Source organism: Meleagris gallopavo, chromosome 7 (assembly GCF_000146605.3).
Source record: "Meleagris gallopavo isolate NT-WF06-2002-E0010 breed Aviagen turkey brand Nicholas breeding stock chromosome 7, Turkey_5.1, whole genome shotgun sequence".
NCBI lineage: Eukaryota > Metazoa > Chordata > Aves > Galliformes > Phasianidae > Meleagris > Meleagris gallopavo.
In genome coordinates, this window is record NC_015017.2 from 127,158 (window position 1) to 145,412 (window position 18,255).

The window sequence follows — 18,255 nt, forward strand, 5'->3', positions numbered from 1 at the left end:
GGAAGGGAAGGGAAGGGAAGGGAAGGGAAGGGAATGTAGAGTCCTCTAGGAGAAAGGGAACATAACATTTTCTCCATACTGTCACCTCTCCCTCTTTCCTTCATTTGAACTTGCAAGACAGGATCTATTACCCATTCTGGAATGACATTCTGATGGCAGAATCTATTTTAAAGCTATTTCTAAAAATGGCAGGGCTCCATCGCATTATATTTCATGCTGTCAAGTAGCAGGCAAAGACAATACAAGCCTCAGTGAATGGCATACACTACTGCCCAGACTTTATAACACACTTTAGTTAACACGAAGCTCTCACCACAGCTCCATTATACCATCTACACTCCCTGTAATGATGTTACATAATGATGGAAGAAAACTGCTTAAGGAATAATCATGTTACCTTAAGAAAGCAAAGGGTGAGGAAGAATGAAAGCAGAGTAAGTTCTTATTAAGTTCTTATCTGACACGCTCCCAGCTTTCAGGGCTACCAGACATTTAGCATTGCCTCCATTGTCACCGCACCAAAACACAGAGCTGTGAGACATGCCTGTCACTCACGATGGCTTCAGGAAGACACCTCTCTGCCCCGTGCTCATCACTCTATGCTCACAGAGCAGTGCTGTCCTGTACAACGCATGTGGGTGCACTCACTGACTCCAGACAAGCCCAAGGAATTCATTCAGATGGAACCATCTCTGTAAGGAAAGTTTTCCTAGAATAAAAAAATACACTTTCCCAAATGACTGTCTTGCAATACTTGCAATACCACGTGCAAAACACAGCCACTGACAACACAGCCTTCCCAGCAAAATATCTGGTAAGTTCTTAAAAAAGAGAGACTTCCTTTCACTTAAAAAAAAAAAAAGCCAGCATAAAATCGTTTCATATTGTTTTGATTGCACTGGGTACACTGGCATGAAGAGCACTTCTTCATGCTGATGAGAACTGCTGGAACAAACACTGTCTGTGGATTTTCTTATATAGACCAAATAGTCAAACAGGTTTAGACACCGTGCACCTACAGACTCATCACTGGAGTAAGACTGATCTTAAACTCTTTTACTTAAACTCTTTTATCTTATTGACAGGATATTAATTTTTATCTCATGTTCCAGGAGCTGCGCAGCATACACCACGCTTTTCATTCTTCTGGCTTTGTTCAGCTTCCTTTTCCTGAAAGGGAACAATCCATTTGTCCTGCCTTTGCTGAGGTGTCACAGCTAAGACATGAATAAATGCCAGCTTCTTAGTGGAGTGCAACCCAGAACGCACAATCTTCTCCAGGAAGAGGACAGATCCAAACTGCTGTACTAGGAACAATGCTTGCCAGTGTCAAGAAGGCTGCTCCATTTGCAAGGTCTGTGGACTGGAATATCTCTACCCTTTAAAACACTGTAGAACGGAGCTCAGAAGCCAAGCACTCTGCCAGGGTTCCCCACCCAAATGAGGGACACATAGCCCCTAAAACGTACAGAGGGACCTGCGACTTCAGCCCCAGCAGAGCATGTGAAGACATATCCCTTACGTTGAGGGAGGGATGGAAATCTGCAGGACACCATGCAAACACCCAGAACATTCTAGAAGAGACAGAAGGTTGTCATGTTCCCCCTGCCAGCTCTCATGAGTGGTCTGCCATTCTAGGCCTGGGAGCTGCAGAGAAAAAAGATTCCCCAAAGGTTCTCAAGACAAAAATCTATTTGTACATCCTCTGAAATATTAATTTTCTTCTAGTGAATGTAGTTTGCTTCCACTGAGAACCTTGCAAAATCAGAGCCATCTGTTAGAACAATAGTTGATGCTGATAAAAACAGAAAAATTCATTTTTCCTGCTATTCCAGCTGCCCCAAACCAACTCGCTCTCCCCAGAGAAGTTACCAGTGTGCAAAATATTACTAATAAACAAAACACACGCTGGAGATGTTCATTCCTAGCCAGGGCTTCCACACAGCTCTTTTTAAAGCCAGAAACACATTACCTGCAAAAGCTAAAACAGGGCTACAGCCTTCTGAAAAATACAGGGGAGACAGAAGGGGTACTAGCAGATTTCATGTAAAGATTACTTTCAGCTGAAAAAAAGAGTCTGGCTCTTTAACATTTTCTTCAAGCGGAAAAAAGTAGCAGCTGGGGTACAGAAATAAATCAGTAGATCCCTACAGACATATAGGTCATATAAGAATTAGGCTGAGAGAAAAACAAGTTAGCAGTGAAGCATTCCTTTGGATGCTTCTCCACATACAGTGTTAGCTGCTTGTGGTTTATGCTACAGAAGCTCCATCTCCTTTCAGCTGGTAGCACTTAGAAACTTCAAGAAGCAGATTTTACTATCACTGTTCTATGATCCTTCATACTGGGCAATGTTTTCACATAAACAGCGTTGTTTTATAAACTCATTACATTTGGAAAAACTGAAGGAAGAAGTGGAAAAACTTGCTTTGCATCCTGCAGAGCAAAAAAATATTATTCAAAAATATAAAGCTGACTTAGAAAAAAGAGGAGTTATTCTACTGCCCTCTAATGAGCACATCTAGCATCTCAAACAGAGCACTCTCAGAGATGCTCTACTCTGCCAGAGGCATGCCCTGTTCTGCTACAGAGCTGTCAGCAATGAAGTCACAAATGCAGCAAGATCTACAGACATACAGAAGAAACACCTGTATAGATCCAAGACCTTTCTGTATTTTCCCAAGCTTATGTAGAGTAGATAGATATGATACAGTATATGACCATATCTGGTTCTGTTCTCCTTTCCCAAAGAGAGGGAGAAAGGGAGAAACTCGAACCTTCAGGATACAAGCAAGTATACCAGCAAGCCACCTTTGCAGCTTCCATGACCAAAACATGCACAACAGAGAGATGGCAAAGGCAACTGTCCTTCAGTTCCAATCCACTTTGAAGGCTGCAATGTGTCACGGCAAGAGATACTGAGGCTTTCAAAGAACAGATTACTTAGAGTAGGATGGAGAGGTCATGGCTACAAAATATCTATTACGTGACAAAATCATTAAGTGCAAGTATAACATAAACGTAGAGGAATGACCTTCTTCAACAGCTGTCTCCACTAACGAAAAGTGAGTCACAGGCAGGGAACTCAGTTTCTCATGCAAAAGCCTCTGTCAGTCTGGACAATATTCAGAGCACATTCCATTTCGTGATTCTTCAACAGTCAGTTAAAAGAGCAAGTGAGGAGAGCTGAGGAACAGCCATAAAGCAACAGTTCAGCCTAGTACTGAATTCGATCGCAACAGCTAGTCACATAATGGATTGGGCCTGCTGCCAGACACCAACTCAGGTGCTCTCCCTACTTCAACAAGGAAGGGGAGAGAAAATAAGATGGAGAAGTCGCACATTCCAACCCAAAAGAGGGCTGTGATAAAGACAGGAAAGTCACTTATCACTTACAGTCACTGTTTGTGGGTCCCTTGGAGCTGACTGAGTCCAGAGCTCCTCCTGTGAGGTCCCTCTGCAGGCAAAACCTTGCCACCTACACCCAACACAGGGAAGGAGGCCAACACCCTCTATTTTGAAGGAAGAAGAGACATTAAGTTATAATAACCCCATATAAACAGAATCTACTAAAGCATCCTGTGCATCTGCAGCAGGACCTATAAGCCGAGCCTTAGGATCAAGAACCAATAACAAGAGCCACGAGTGACAGCTGAAAGCATCACTGAGAATCAGTTCAAAGTGCTACTGAACAAAGTAACTTGAACTCAGAATCAGGGTTTCTGCCAGCAGATTTCCTGCAGTCTGGAAGAGACGTTGTATACCTCTGTTGGTGATATACCAGGATTTTTCAACTTGAAATACATTGTAAAATAGCTCCTGCACACACAGGCAGATATAGCCTGTATCTGTAGCAGCTAGGAAATGTCCCACCCATGCTAGACAAGCCCTTTCCCAGGTTCGTAAGAACATCCAGTGACCTGAATTTACAAATAATCTTTCTTTCAAAAGGAATTGGAAGAAAACAGATATAAGTAAGAATGTGTAAAAATAACTATGAAATGCACCAGAAGTAAATCAGCTCAAAGCACAAACATACACATGTATAGCATGAATGTCCAAAATAACTCAGAAGCCCAAATTCTTTAAGCAGAACTATTGACTACACACACGCTTCTCACATACAATCAAGCAGTGTTAGTGAGCCAGGAAGGGAGTTGGCCTTTCTCATTTTCCCTGCAGTATTCTGCCAGACTCTCTGAAACACCTTGCTTTGCTGTAATTATTGTTAATATCACTACACTGAATGCCTTCCAGAGTACCTTCAAGCTGACTCTCTGCCTGAACATCTGCACATTCTTCTGCATAATGCATGTCCTGTGGTTAGCTTCATGGCATACTTGTAACACTGCCACTTCAATAAAAATCTGCCCAAATTACCATTTCAAACTACCCAGAATATTTTTGAACTCACTGTATTTAATCCTTCTGTATGTTCTTTTCCTGCATTTAGCTTAGACCATGTCCATCGAGATTTACAGCACAAAAAAACTCCCTCTATTAAAAACCAAGGAAACAAAACCCTTTCTTTCCATAAGCCAACTGACTAAAAAGCTAAACCCAAATGCTGCGCCATTACCAGTTATGCCAAATATGATCATCAATAATGCCATTTCTGGACAAAACCAGAGTCAGCAGGCAAACAGATTTCAAGCTGTTGCACTCATCCAGTGTAAAGAAAATCTTCCCCATAATTGTTCACAAATAGTCTTTTATTACCTCTGTAAACCAAGGATCCCCTGAGCAGAATGGATCTCAGCACAGAAACCAGCACTATGTACCTTTTTTTTTTTTCTTTCTTCTTTTTAAGTGTGCACTGCAATTTTGGTGGACTGAGGGAGAAAGATAGCTCCACATGAGTATTAAGTTTTCCCATAATTATAACATATGGGCCATCAGTAGGGTAATTGAAGGATTACAGAGTGCCCTTGTTAACTGACTCTACACTAAAACAAAACCAACACATCAAGGCAGTGAGACTGTTCCATTAAAGGATAACTTACATGCAATAATACCATGGATCCCAGACTTAGTCTGAATTACAGACATCAGCTCTTGAGAATTCTACTATTAAATACACAGCTCATAATTCAGGTAAGACCTACACTGGCAAAGCAGAGATTTATCTCTGGTAATCCAGTGATCTGATTTATACAGATGGCAATCTTAGCACAGAAGACCCTTGAAAGAATACCCAAGCAGAATAATGTTCCTCACATGGACATTTCCCAGCTGTATTATCAGAAGAAAGAGGAGACTGATTTTGAGGTGATGCTCAAAAGCATGACCAAGCCAGTCAGAAGGGACAACCTTGAAAGGAGATTTCCCATCCATCCTTTACCAATCTCTACCAATATTCTAAGTAGAGTGTACATTAAAAGTTAAACTCCCAGGGTATGTATTTTAGAAGTATGTTTGACAGTTTGACACAACTCCATACCTGCTCTGGTGACAAGGGAAGAGCTCTTAACTTCCAGAGCTGTCAGTCTGGCTCTCTCCACAGTCACTTCTTCTCCCTCATGGGATTTTTCTTTCTCACTTTACTCAGTGTGTAACTGTTCCAGCCATGTCCCAGAGGAGTCCTTACTTGGACTCAATGTTGGGTGATATCTTTGCCACAAATGCAGAACTCGGCCTCCTTTCCTTTGAAGCATTTGTAATTGTGTAACTCAATTATGCCAAGGCTGTAACATTAAATCAACAACACATGGATTTTTGTCAGTAACTCTCTCCAGCTCCAGTATTCTCCTAAGCAGGGTTGATTTATTTTTGTGTAACAACACCTGACCACATAAAACTAATTAAGGAGAAGAAATCCTTGCTACATTAGTATCCTCTTAAGGCTTTGGGAGTCATAATCTCACAGAGCAAGATGCTGCACCAGACACAAACTGCTATGCCCCTCATACCTGATCTGGATGCAAGAGTCTCAATGCAGCAGAGCCCCTCCGTGGCACAAGGGACTGACACTGGACCTATCAACTACACACTCGAGCACTCAAGTCTTACAAAGGCCAGAAGATGCAGCTTCACAGCTGCTTCTTGGAGGTTTTCAAGAAAATGGCAGATGTAGCACTGAGGGAAACAGTTTAGTGTGCATGGTGGTGATGGGTTGGACTAGATGATCTTAGTGGTCTTTTCCAACCCTAATGATTCTACGGTTTTATGATTCCCAGCAGCACAGCTCTCAGCCCTACAGCAGGTCCAGCAGTCAGGCTCGTCTCCCTTACATCCAGGTGAGCACACACTCAACCTTCAGAGGTGGTGAATGTCACAGAGTCACAGGAATCAAGCAGAAAATGCACTCAGAATGATCTGACATGTTGTGCAAACTCTGAAGACTTGTTTCAGACTCTTCCTGCTACTGATGTCCTCCTCTCCCTGAAACAGACTGCAAACATCTTGGCAGCTCCAGGCATTCTGAAAAATGTTATTGTTTGTATAGCGATGAGTATCCATGACCACAAGCTAATTGCAGAATTGTTTTTAAAATGTTAATATTAAGAATAAGGATTTAGCCACAGCCATAGGGAAGGGAAGGAAAAAAAAGTTAATTACTTCCATAAATATTAACACAACTGATTTCCGTGGTCTGGCAAAAGGCACTCACAACATGTCTCTTGAAGCAGCACAGATTTCAGACATTCATTTAGCTCTTCTCATTTAATTGCACTGACTCTGATTAAGCTGGAGTTTCACACAGCTATTCAAACAGAGGGCCTCACACAGCACAGACAATGAATTACTAAACTGATTTTAACCAGTGTGGACTTTTTCTTTAAATTATTTGTAAGGCACCAGTATTTTAAAGTTACTGTAGGATTCCCACTGTATTCCAAATTTTCACTCAAGCTACCTGCAATGGGTCACTGTTTTCAATTTCAAGCACTCCCATGCAGTTCAGAACTTGGACAACTTGATTCTTGAAGTAGGGCCTCACTGGTTTTCATCCTTTAAACCTAAGCAACAGAAGAGTCCTCTGGCATTGAGGTGATTTGTTGCAATCTACAGACTTCTGATGGAGGGTACTGCAGATTAAAATTATCTGGAGAGGTTTCCCATACCATCCATCAGTGTTAGAGTTCCTCTCAAACACCATTCAGCTCTGTATAGGTCTATTTATTAGTCAGAGAGCAAAATTACCCTTACAAGGTTATCTAACTCTCTTAATTTAAGAACAGCTCCTAAAGGCATAGGAGAAAAAAAAAAGGTGAAAGGATTTTAGCCAAAAACAGTGAGGTAGGAAGTATGATAAATTGCCACGTCAAGAAATTTACCCACATAAAGCCATAGTCAAAAGCAGACTGCCAATAGTTCTAAGGCCTGAAATGATTTAGAACTAACATCAAGCCTATAAGCCTACTAGTAAAGTGGCATACTGAGTTATCAAATCTCATGGTTTTATGATTTTTGGTTATCAGTATTCCACATCATAACATCATGTAGTGCACCAGGAGTTAAAGAGTTAATACTCCAGGTCCAGGTATCTGCCCCGAAAGAGAAGAGCTACTATATTCCCAGGGGGCTGTTCACTGTTCTGTTACCATTTCCGCTCGGGGGAACAGATAAAGACCTTGGTTGGTCACCCGACACTCCCTTTTTCCCCCTTTCTATCTTCTGGCTTGTCTTGGCTGCGGGTGCCATCTCGTCTCAGCATTAGAGTAAGGACCCCAGCTTTCGGACACTCTCATTATATTTGATTTATTACTCCAATTCTAATTATATTGTATTATATTATATACTATATGTAATATATTTTAAAACATTCCTTCTCCAGAAGATTCAGGTTCTCAACTTGCTGCTGTATAAGAAATGAACTGCGTTCCACCTGCTCCATGCCAGTCAGCACTCCATCCCATTCACGCTGTTCAGAGAGTATCCTGCTGTTTGTGTCAGGCCAGTGGGGGGTACAATAACAGAAAGGTTTAGCTACAGCTCAGTTCAACGCTCAGTTCAATGCTTGGAAGTGAACAGTGTTTTACTGACTGCACTTCTGCAAAAAGACAGACAACCTACCCCTCAGACAACATGACAAAGACACAGGCACACAGGCAGTCATTCACAGCCATTTTTCCATACCCAGTTATCAATCTTGGGCTGGGAAAGAGGTAAAGATTATCACATTTCCTGTTAAATCCCCACTCAGTATCTCCCCTTTTCTAGGAATTTTTGCTTTCTTGTAAATTGGGTGGGGCTACTTGCACTTTCACATACAACATCATAGAAAAAAAAAAAACAGCTTAAGAAGATATGCACATGAATGATGTCAGTTGCCAGATACATGCTTGCAGTTTTTCTATCTCAGACTCTCTCTTTAGATCCTGCAAAAGCTCCCACTATGCTTTCTTTCTTTCCCACTTCAGACTCTCATCTTGAAAGACAAAAAAAGTAAAAATCTGGATGCATAATTTATTCCTACTGTTTGAGAAAGATTTGCATTGGTAAGAAAGACAAGAATAGCCAAAGAGGAGGAAGAGAAAGCCAGCAAAGTGAGTGTCTTCTAGCACTTTGCAGGGAGGCCCAACCAATCCATAGGCCAGTTTAAGGCCTGCAGCTCTACCTAGCACTGGTTCAGTTCTGCATGGTCCATGTCAGTTAGATGCATTCAAATGTCATCTGCTTTCAGTGGCAAACAGCTCCTCCAGACAGCTGGCCAGCACTGGGCAAGGAAAAGGAATGAGGCAGCATGATCAGGGAGGAGAGAAGTCTGTGACTAAACTTCTGCAGCTTGTCCTGACACATGCCCATCTTAAAGCCTGGGGACACATCCCTGACCTGTGCAGGCTGCACAATGGGCAAAAGGAGAGAGGCAGGCAAAGAGAGGTACACAACTTCAAATGATCAAGGCTGAGCTTTATTCAAACTTTTCTTTAATGGAGTCTGGGTGCGCAGGTTCATCCAGTTCCCCAACCATGAAAGCAGGACATCCCACCCTAAAAGGTACTCAGCAGTTTCTTCTATAGGAGCAGCAATATGCCAAATAGAGGTTTTCAAAGATGTTAAAAATGGTTTCAGTGTAAAACAACTGAGAGCACTGCCAACATGCCACCACTGACAGCAGCAAAAGAAAGAGCTCAGTGTTCCCAGAATTCACAGAGACCAATGTCTGGGCAGTTAATGACAAAGACACTGATGGAGCAGGAATATCTTGCTGCTTTGGACAGCACATCACATTTCACACACGCATACAGCCACTCCTCATAGGACTCTTACTGTCACCCTCAATCTGCAAATCTACTGTTGCCCTATCCCATCAGAGAAGTGGGAACAGATTAAGGCAGCTACAGGCCCAGAATTAAATGCTGAAGAAAGCTGACAGCAGCAGAATCGTTAAGATCCAGCAGCTTTCCCTGCTAGGAATGTACAGAATAGTCATCACAAGCAGACTTAAAAACACCCTGAAGTTGCATCAAGAAAATGCAGTAAAGTCTTAAAAGTGATATTCAGAAAGGATTAATTCATAAAAACAGAACAGGATATTCTCAGTCTTTCAAATTCTAAACTCTCTAAAGCATCAGGAAAGAAAAAAGCAAAACAAAACTGGAAACCCATCTGCACAAGGCCAGTACAGCACCATGCACAAGAGAGATGCTTTAGATGCCTTAGGGAGGCTGCACAAGATGGCAGGCAGCAGGCTGCACAGGAGGTGCAGAGAGGCCCACAAAGTCTGCACTGATAACACTGCCAACACCTCCAGCCTGTTCCTACTATGCCATAGTACAAAATATTTGCTTAAAGAGGGTGCACAGCATCAGCATTAGACACAGCAGAAAGGTAAGAGCAGAAAAGTAAGACAGCAAACATCCTCCCAAGAGAAGAAACCTGCTCCTACCAGAAGCACAACTCTGACTCATACAGAGGCGTTTCATGCAAAAATGCGATGAGAGGTGAGGATAGAAGAGAAAAAGCTGCAAAATTCAGGGGACACAGACAAAGAGAAATACAAGGAATAGATAGCAGTGAATTACAAGACACAAAGATTAGTATCCTGTTAGAACTCATAAAGAGTTACAGGAGACTGGCCACAGGTGCAATTAGCAAGCAACAAATACAACAGCTAATCCACTGCAGCAGTAACAGAAAGCCCAGACACTGTAGGAGCAGCAAAGCTGAAAATAGAGATGATCACATAGATCCCGGCAAACCATTTATTTAAAAAAAAAAAAAAAAAGAAAGAAAAATCAGCACAGGAAAGCATATCACATCACATGAAGTTAGTACATGGTTCCGTGGCAGGGCCACAAAGCCAACCTGCCAACTGCAGGTTTTCTGCTTCTTTCTTGAGGCTACATAAGGAGAAGGAAATTGGACAAGTATTACAGAGTCCAAAGAGAAGAAGCAGTTATCTGGTATACCCAGGAAATCTGGAACACCAGAGCAGAGGTTAAGGTGCAGAGTAGGCCAGCTAGTAACTTTGCAGAGGCAGACTTGATAACAGAAGGAATCCACAAGTTATCCATGAAAGAGGAAAAGAAAGACCAATTCCAAGCTGTCCAGTTCTTCCTTAGTCTGATTTTATATTCTCATCTTCATATTTCTCCAGAAGGGACTTCTGCCTCTGCCAGGTGCTCCATTACTTCATCCCTCTGCTCCTATTCATACCACTGATGCAGAAACCTGTGCTGCAAGGGCATTCTCCTCACCAGAGAACCAAAGCTCCCAAGACAGAAGGGAACAGCACAGCATGCATGCCTGAAACTCTGCTATAGCTCTGCATGACCTCATGCAGACCCAGGCTTCAACAACAACCCAAGAGACCCAACCTAACTTCTGCTTAGTCTAATGTCAGCCCGTGCCCCTGCCTTGGTAACTCCTGCCATGCTTCCTTACAATCTCCTTCAAGACCCTTAATGAGCCCAGGACCAACAAAGCAAAAGCCTTCAATTTGTGTTTCACATTTGCCTGGCTCACCAGTGGTACACAGGGAGCAAACACAAACTGCAGGAAAAGTCACTCATTCCCAGGCAAGTGGTCTACTAGAGTCAACTTGAACAGGCCTCTTTTTGAAAGCAAAAAATGCCAGAGGTAAAGCTAAAGAACGGCTCAAAATAATATATAAGTAAGAAAAGTGCCATAGTGTAAGAAGGATAAAACTATCAGAGAGCATCCAAAGGAGGGCTGTAAAGATGGTGGTCTGGAGGGCAAAGGGTGTGCAGCTGAGGTCCCTTGGTTTGTTCAGCCCAGAGAAGAGGTGGCCTGTATCAGGAAAGGGTCATGCTGGGGTTAGGAAAAGGCTCTGCACGAGAGAGTGGTGGGCATGGACCAACTCTCCAGAGCTTCGAGACATCAGAGCTCAGGGAGCAGACACTGCCCTCAGACACAGGGTTTGGATTTGGGTGGTCCTTTGTGGAGCCAGGAGCTGGACCTGGAAATCCTTGTGGGTCCCTTCCAACTGAAGATAGTCTACGATTCCCTAATTCTATGATTAAGAAGTAAACCCCATTCTGCATACACTCCCCATATGGCAGGCCATTAGTTCTGACTTGGCTGGAAACATTCAATTCCCACGCTAGAGAGGCTCTCCCAGATGAGATTTATTCTCTCACACTAGTAACAGAAGTCCTTGCATGGATTAGATTATGGCAAAGAATTTGATTTATATTACGTCAGTGTCTAACTACACTGATAGGAAGCAATCATTCAGCAAATAACTCATAGACTTAACCCCAATGTTCATAACATTGCTGGCTTTTGTCACTTATAAGCATGTGGAAATGATCTGGAATCTTGTGTTAAGATGAGCTAATAATTAATGACAAGAAGCAGAGCACAAGAAAGTAGTTGCAGTAAGTCTGCTTTATAGCAGGGCATGGCTCAGAGCTCCTCATATTAAAATATTTTCCACTTTAGGCCACTACCTCCCTACAGTCACAGATGCAAGGGTCAACTGAAATGAATTCTATTTCGGTGACATTTTGAATTACAATTCCATCCTCTCCTTCTCATGCTGCAAACATTACCTATTTTCCAACAAACTGATACCTTTCACCAAACACAACAAGCATTCTGAATCAGCCTTGTCTCTAAGGAAAGCAACAAGACCATTGCAGTGAGCATAGCAGATGTTTTGACAGGGCACAGGGCTCCACTAGATGTACCAAGAATCCTCAGAAATCCCCAGAAAACAACAGGAACTTCAGTTGACAAGAACCAACACCAGCAGTTTACCCTCCCAAAGCAAGAGGTCTCACATCTCCCTTCAGTCCCATCACACATTTTCACAGGTACACACGAACACTGGTGGCAACTGCAGTGCCAACCCTGCTACAGATGCCAACCTTACTAACTTCTGTATTGTGCTCCTTCTCTGTTCTCTCAGAATAAGCACAGCCAAAAGAGCAGCAAAAGCTAAAGGAGAAAAAGAAGTAGAAAGAGAGGCTTTTTCTCCTGTTGACACCTATGGGCAATAGCCCCCTGAGCCCCAGCAACACGGCAACTGGGTTTCCTACACATTTGCATCTCTCTGACTCCAGCACATCAAAGCAGGACCTGTAAACAAAGCTTTCATCACTTGTGAGTAACCTGTGCTTTGCTGTTGTTTAGCTGGTTTCCAGTGCACAGCCTGCACCACTATTGCTCCAGTTGTCCCACACAGCCTCCCTAGTGGTAGAAGCAGAACTGTCAGGCTTCCCCAATACTCAAGCATGTTCCAAACATGGACAAGTCCTCGCAGCAAGAAAACCCCAATGGACCCCTCCGCCAATGCATGTAACCCCTTTCTAAAAACTACAGAAGCATTCAGCATGCACTTCATACTGAATTAAGGAAAGTTAGGTTAAAAGTTATGTGCCCTCATGAGGTGTTGAATCAGCAGCTGCAGTTTTGACCTTGATAAGCCAGGTTCTTGCTGCTGATAACAGATGCTTTTCTACAAACTTAGACAATTAGTGCAGACAGTGGGTCTCCTGTTTTTCCAAATAGCATCATTAGCTATCCTATCTCTGGAATGCAAGGTAGCAGGCCTAAGCAGTGGATTGGTGAAAAGAGTTGTGGCCAATGAGACAACCAACCAGAGCCAGCCAAGCATCCTCCATCCTAACCCAAATCCAAGAAAATAACACAATGACCTTCATCAGAAAGACCACATGACACATGTCAAGATAGCATGTGTAAAAGAGCTGAGACTTGGGGTAGGGGAGGAATGTCAATCATTTTGGGGACTCATTGTAATAACCAAGCTTTTTCTTGGACATGTAATGCGTATGTAAGCAACTTACTCTTTAACTATGTGCCTTTCTTGCCCTCTGGTATGCAAGCTAGGTGGGAATATTCCCCCTGCATCCAGTGTGTGCACAGTGCTGATAAAACATACCAGCTTTCTGAATACTCTGTGGTTATAGAGTTTGATTTCTGCATGTCAGTACATCGGTTCATAGCCAGGACTGCATTCTAAACAATGCACTAAATGTCATATTTTAGTGCATGTATACTGTCTGCTCTTTTCACTGCCTCTCCCAGGTTTATAACAGAATAGACGACAGATGCAGCCACTCTCCTTCACTATGCAGTTCTTCTGATTTCCATCACACCCTCCCTTGCTGCTCTTGCCCATCCTTGTCTCTCCCTTCTCCAAACCGCTGCTGGCTCAGCTAAAAATTTCTGAAAAAAAGGAGGGCAGGACCACGCACAGTACTGAAGATCTGCAGATAACACGGATTTACTCATAAAGTGGCATAACTGCCCTCAAGTTTGTTTTCTTTTCCTCCTACTTCCCAACAGCTGATTTGGGTTTTTTCGACCACTGCCAAGTTTCAGGCTGACATCAACTAAGAGCTAACCCAATTCCAAGCTCTTCCCAAGACTAGACTCATATCTGGAAGAGACCAGATTCATGGGATAAAGCACATGAAATATAATACAGAAATATTAGAAAATTTAGAAATATGGTTCCGAGTGCCTAAACAAACAGCTGTCTTTAGTTGATCATTTGGAAAGTGCAAGAGAGCACAAAGGATCTGAAAGACACCAGCACACAGCCTCAGGAGTGAGTTAAACATTGCCAGGCACTGCACATCTGCATCATCAGCAGTGCACAGTGACCAGCAGCCCAGGTCTATTTATAAACTAGACATGCACAGCAATGGAAAGACCAGGATTGCAGGCTGTCAGTCCTCAACAACATGTTGTCTAAGTTAATTAAAGAGATGCCCATGTTCACATGCACATGCATCCTTTTTCAAGAGAATTACACATAGTAAGCTCAGTGTTTTGAAAACAATACAGTTCATTAAGGCTTCTGTGCAGGGAACAAGCATCTCAAGCAAACGTCCTCACACAACCTTCCCATCTCCCCTCCCTATGTCCAAAATGTGACTGAGGGACTATTGCAGCCACAGCTCACCACAGCTCAGGTGACCACTAGCCCTGGGTTTGCTGGGTTTGTTTATAGCCCTGACTACTTGGTACGTGAAAACAAAGTCATGCATGGAGAGAACAATTAATTCAAGTTTGCAAATGAAATATTTGGAAATCACACACATCTTGAAATAGACATTTGCACCAGGTCAGATCACCTGTGCCGTCAGTTTCTATTGAAGCAGTTTCAGATACAAGGTTCTGTCTACTACTAAGCAGCTAATGGAAGCATTTTCTTTCTGTGCAACAGGAAACAAAAGCCAATATATTCTCCTCCTTGTCAACTCCTCTCACTGCACACTCACTGGTGAGCTTAACTCTTCCATCCAGGAGTCCTTGAATAGAGAATTCAGCATCAGCATAGGACAGGATAAAAGAACTGGCTGCTCTCAGGTTGCCATGGGTAAAGCACTGCTAAGGAACAACATGCTAAATTAGCCTGGACAGGACAAAGAATCAGAGAATCACAGAATCGCAGGGGTTGGAAGGGACCTGCAGAGATCCAACCCTCCTGCCAAAGCAGGTTCCCTACACCAGGTCACACAAGTAGGCATCCAGACGGGTCTTGAATATCTCCAGAGAAGGAGACTCCACAACCTCCCTGGGCAGCCTGTTCCAGTGCTCTGTCACCCTCACCGTGAAGAAGTTCTTGCGCACATTTGTGCAGAACTTCCTATGCTCCAGTTTCTGGCCATTTCCCCTTGTCCTGTTTCCACACACTGCTGAAAAGAGTCCAGCCTCGCCACTCTGCCCCCCACACCTTAGATATTTATAGGCCTGGATCAGGTCCCCTCTCAGCCTTCTTTTCTTAAGGCTAAACAGACCCAGTTCACTTAGCCTTTCTTCATATGGGAGATGCTCCAGGCCCTTCATCATCTTTGTGGCCCTCCACTGGACTCTTTCCAAGAGATCCCTGTCTTTTTTGTACTGGGGAGCCCAGAACTGGACACAGTACTCCAGATGAGGCCTTACCAGGGCAGAGTAGAGGGGGAGGATCACCTCCCTCGACATGCTGGTCATGCTCTTTCTAATGCACCCCAGAATGCCATTGGCCTTTTAGGCCACAAGGGCACACTGCTGGCTCATGGCCAACCTGTCGTCCACCAGGACACCCAGGTCCCTCTCTGTAGAGCTCCTCTCCAGCAGGTCACCCCCCAACCTGTACCAGTGCATGCAATTATTCCTCCCTAGATGCATGCAATTATTCCTCAAGTTTATTCCTCACTTGCTTTTGTTGGCGTCATTGGTTTCTTACTGCCTAGCTCTCCAGCCCGTCCAGATCTCGCTAAATGGCAGCACAGCCTTCAGGCGTGTCAGCCAATCCTCCAAACTTCATATCATCAGCAAACTTGCTGAGGGTGGCCACTATCCCCTCATCAAGGTCATTGATGAAGATGTTCAACAAGACTGGACCCAGCACCGACCCCTGAGGAACACCGCTGGTTACAGGTCTCCAACCGGACTCTGAACTACCGACGACGACCCTTTGTGCTCTGCCAGTCAGTCAGTTCAGAAGAAAGCCCCCAAGATTTGCTGACAAAATATGGAGGCATGAATATCACTTGCTGGTGAAGCAGAAGCAGCAACAGAGGAAGCCTGGAGGCCAGGCGACAGCCTGGACTCTGCTGTCCTCTCATACCCTGGGGGCCTCTGGCTGCAGGAAGACATCCACACAAAGGCTCCAGCTACACAGCCTAGCCCAGAAGCTATCATGTAGACCAAAGTGAGCTTCTCATCAAGGGAACAGGAAGCACAGATAGTGAATGTGCTTTCCTGTGTCCTGAAAGAGCAGTGTCTTATAAGAGCACAGGACACCAGGCCAACATCTGCCAGGCCCAACGCTGCCAATGCAATCCCAAGCGAAGTAAACGAGTCTATGTTCACAACCTAACACTGTATCCATTCATAATACAGCAGCTACATCCAGTGAACACACTTCTCCAGTATTATCTGCGTGCTTTCCTACCTTCGGTACGGTTACGAAACAGCAAGAACATTAGAAGCACAAAAGCAGAACCTTTGTCCCTACAATGGCTTTCCTGGCCACAAAAGGTTATTTCTTCCAGCACTAGGTGATTCCAAAGCATCTCACAGTCCTGTGGGTACTTACAAATTGAGATCCTGCTCCTCACCTGTCTTGGATGAAACAATGCTTCTGGAGTCCAAGTCAAGTTTCTTCACCAGAGAATCAGGGTCAATAGTCAGCCCAGAAAAGATGTCAGATGATGAGAAGTCCCAGTCCTGATAAGAAATATTAACAAGGAGTCAGTACCAACATCACCAGCAGCATTCATTAGAAACAAGATAGTTAAACTCTGTACAATCCTGCTGGGAGTAACAATACACTCCAGTAGTGATCTGCAGGTGCCTTTCATCAGCAGGCAGGGGGAGTACCCAGGGCCTCGCCACCATCCAACATGCTGGATCCCAGAGCTGTTACTATTCTTAATGGACCAGTACCTGAATCCCACCTCATTCTGTTGAATTCAAGTTTATTCCTAGTTGAATTATGAACAACACCCACAGGAAAAGCCAGACTTATAACAGGTATGTATACAGAGACCAATGTAGATAGGTTTTAGGCTCTCAATCTGTTGCCTTTGTCAGGGGACATGAAGAAGACTGAGTGACTAACAACTAGCAACTAGCATCAAACCTTCAGCATCACATTCCTTTAAGCACGCAGTACTTTCTAAACCCCAAGCTTTGCCCTAGCCTTTCTGGTTTGCTATGGAGAACTCACTGCCCTAACCAAGTGTCATTCAGCACAGACACACAACTGTACAAAGCTATAAGCACTATCTCAGCATGGTGCAGCCTATTTACTCCCTCTCCAAAGGAAAGCTGTAGATGCATAAATAACACTTACTGCTGTTCCTGTGCCCTTACTACAAGGGGGGAGGGTACAAGCATGAATGGCCTACCAGCTGCTGAGATCTAGTGGGATGTAAAGCTCCTAACGGTTATGTGTGAGCCAGCAGATCAACACCACCTGACATGGCCAGAAATGGGAAGGTACTGAAGAACAAGGCCTGCAGCCTCCCGTGGTGTGTACAAAGGACCTGCTAGGCAGCACTGGGTGGGGTGAACCTAAGAGCCCCTGGACTCATGGCCCACTTGCCTTGAGAAGCCATCACCCTTGTGGTTCATTCACTCCTGTGGTGTGCAGCATGGGACACAAGCAGGCAAAGCTCAATGCTACAGCAGCTTCAACACATAACTTTCCTAAAAATGAGAATGTTTAGAAAATTCAACTCAACCTTCTGTTTCGAGGTCCTCCAGTGGGCACCAGGCCTGTCTTATTGGCATCTCACCATGTGGCCAAGGATCACTCCCTTGGACATCTTTGCTAAGCTGCACCTGTAGCTGCAGAAGGGCACCTTCAGGAGCCTGCCCTGTGCATACAGAAGCAGGGCATGCCTTGTGGCCACTAGATGTGCCTCACAACATCCCAAAAGCTTCAGACAGCTGCACAGGGATGGTGCGGGACCACCATTCGACTTCAAACATCAAACCTCTGCACATGCAGCTCAGAAGGAGCAATTGCCTTGTTACTGCTGACTGGAGGAGCTGGTAAGTCCCAGTCCTGCTGACCAGCAGCACACCAGCTCTTGATCCACGCTTCCCATTCAGGCTGTGCTCAGCCCTGCCACGGCCCTCAGCAGGCTGGATCCACCGCCCTGGTTTATAGAATCACGGAGTCACTGAAGCTGGAAGACCTTCAAGACCACCGAGTTCAGCCATTGCCGTGCAGACGGTCTCACCACAAACCTGCATCCCTCAGTGCCGCAGCCGCACATCCCTTAACCACCTCCAGGGACGGGGACTGCAGCTTCCAGGGCAACCCCCAGGCACCCTCTACGAAGAAATTCTTCCCGCAGCCTGAGATGAGCCTCCCCG

General features: G+C 44.3%; 1 protein-coding gene across 2 annotated transcripts in view; it reads right to left on the minus strand.

Moving 5' to 3' along the window:
• FAM207A (family with sequence similarity 207 member A) overlaps positions 1-18,147 on the minus strand; it is a 48,637-nt gene extending 30,490 nt beyond the window's left edge. For both annotated transcript variants that reach the window (XM_010713129.1, XM_010713130.1), the window contains exons 1-2: positions 18,127-18,147; positions 16,488-16,596 (exon numbers count right to left, since the gene is read on the minus strand). In XM_010713129.1, coding sequence (XP_010711431.1) covers positions 16,488-16,596; positions 18,127-18,132 — 115 coding nt within the window. In that variant the 5' untranslated portion in view covers positions 18,133-18,147. The remainder of the gene's footprint in view (positions 1-16,487; positions 16,597-18,126) is intronic.
• Positions 18,148-18,255: the final 108 nt, after the last annotated feature.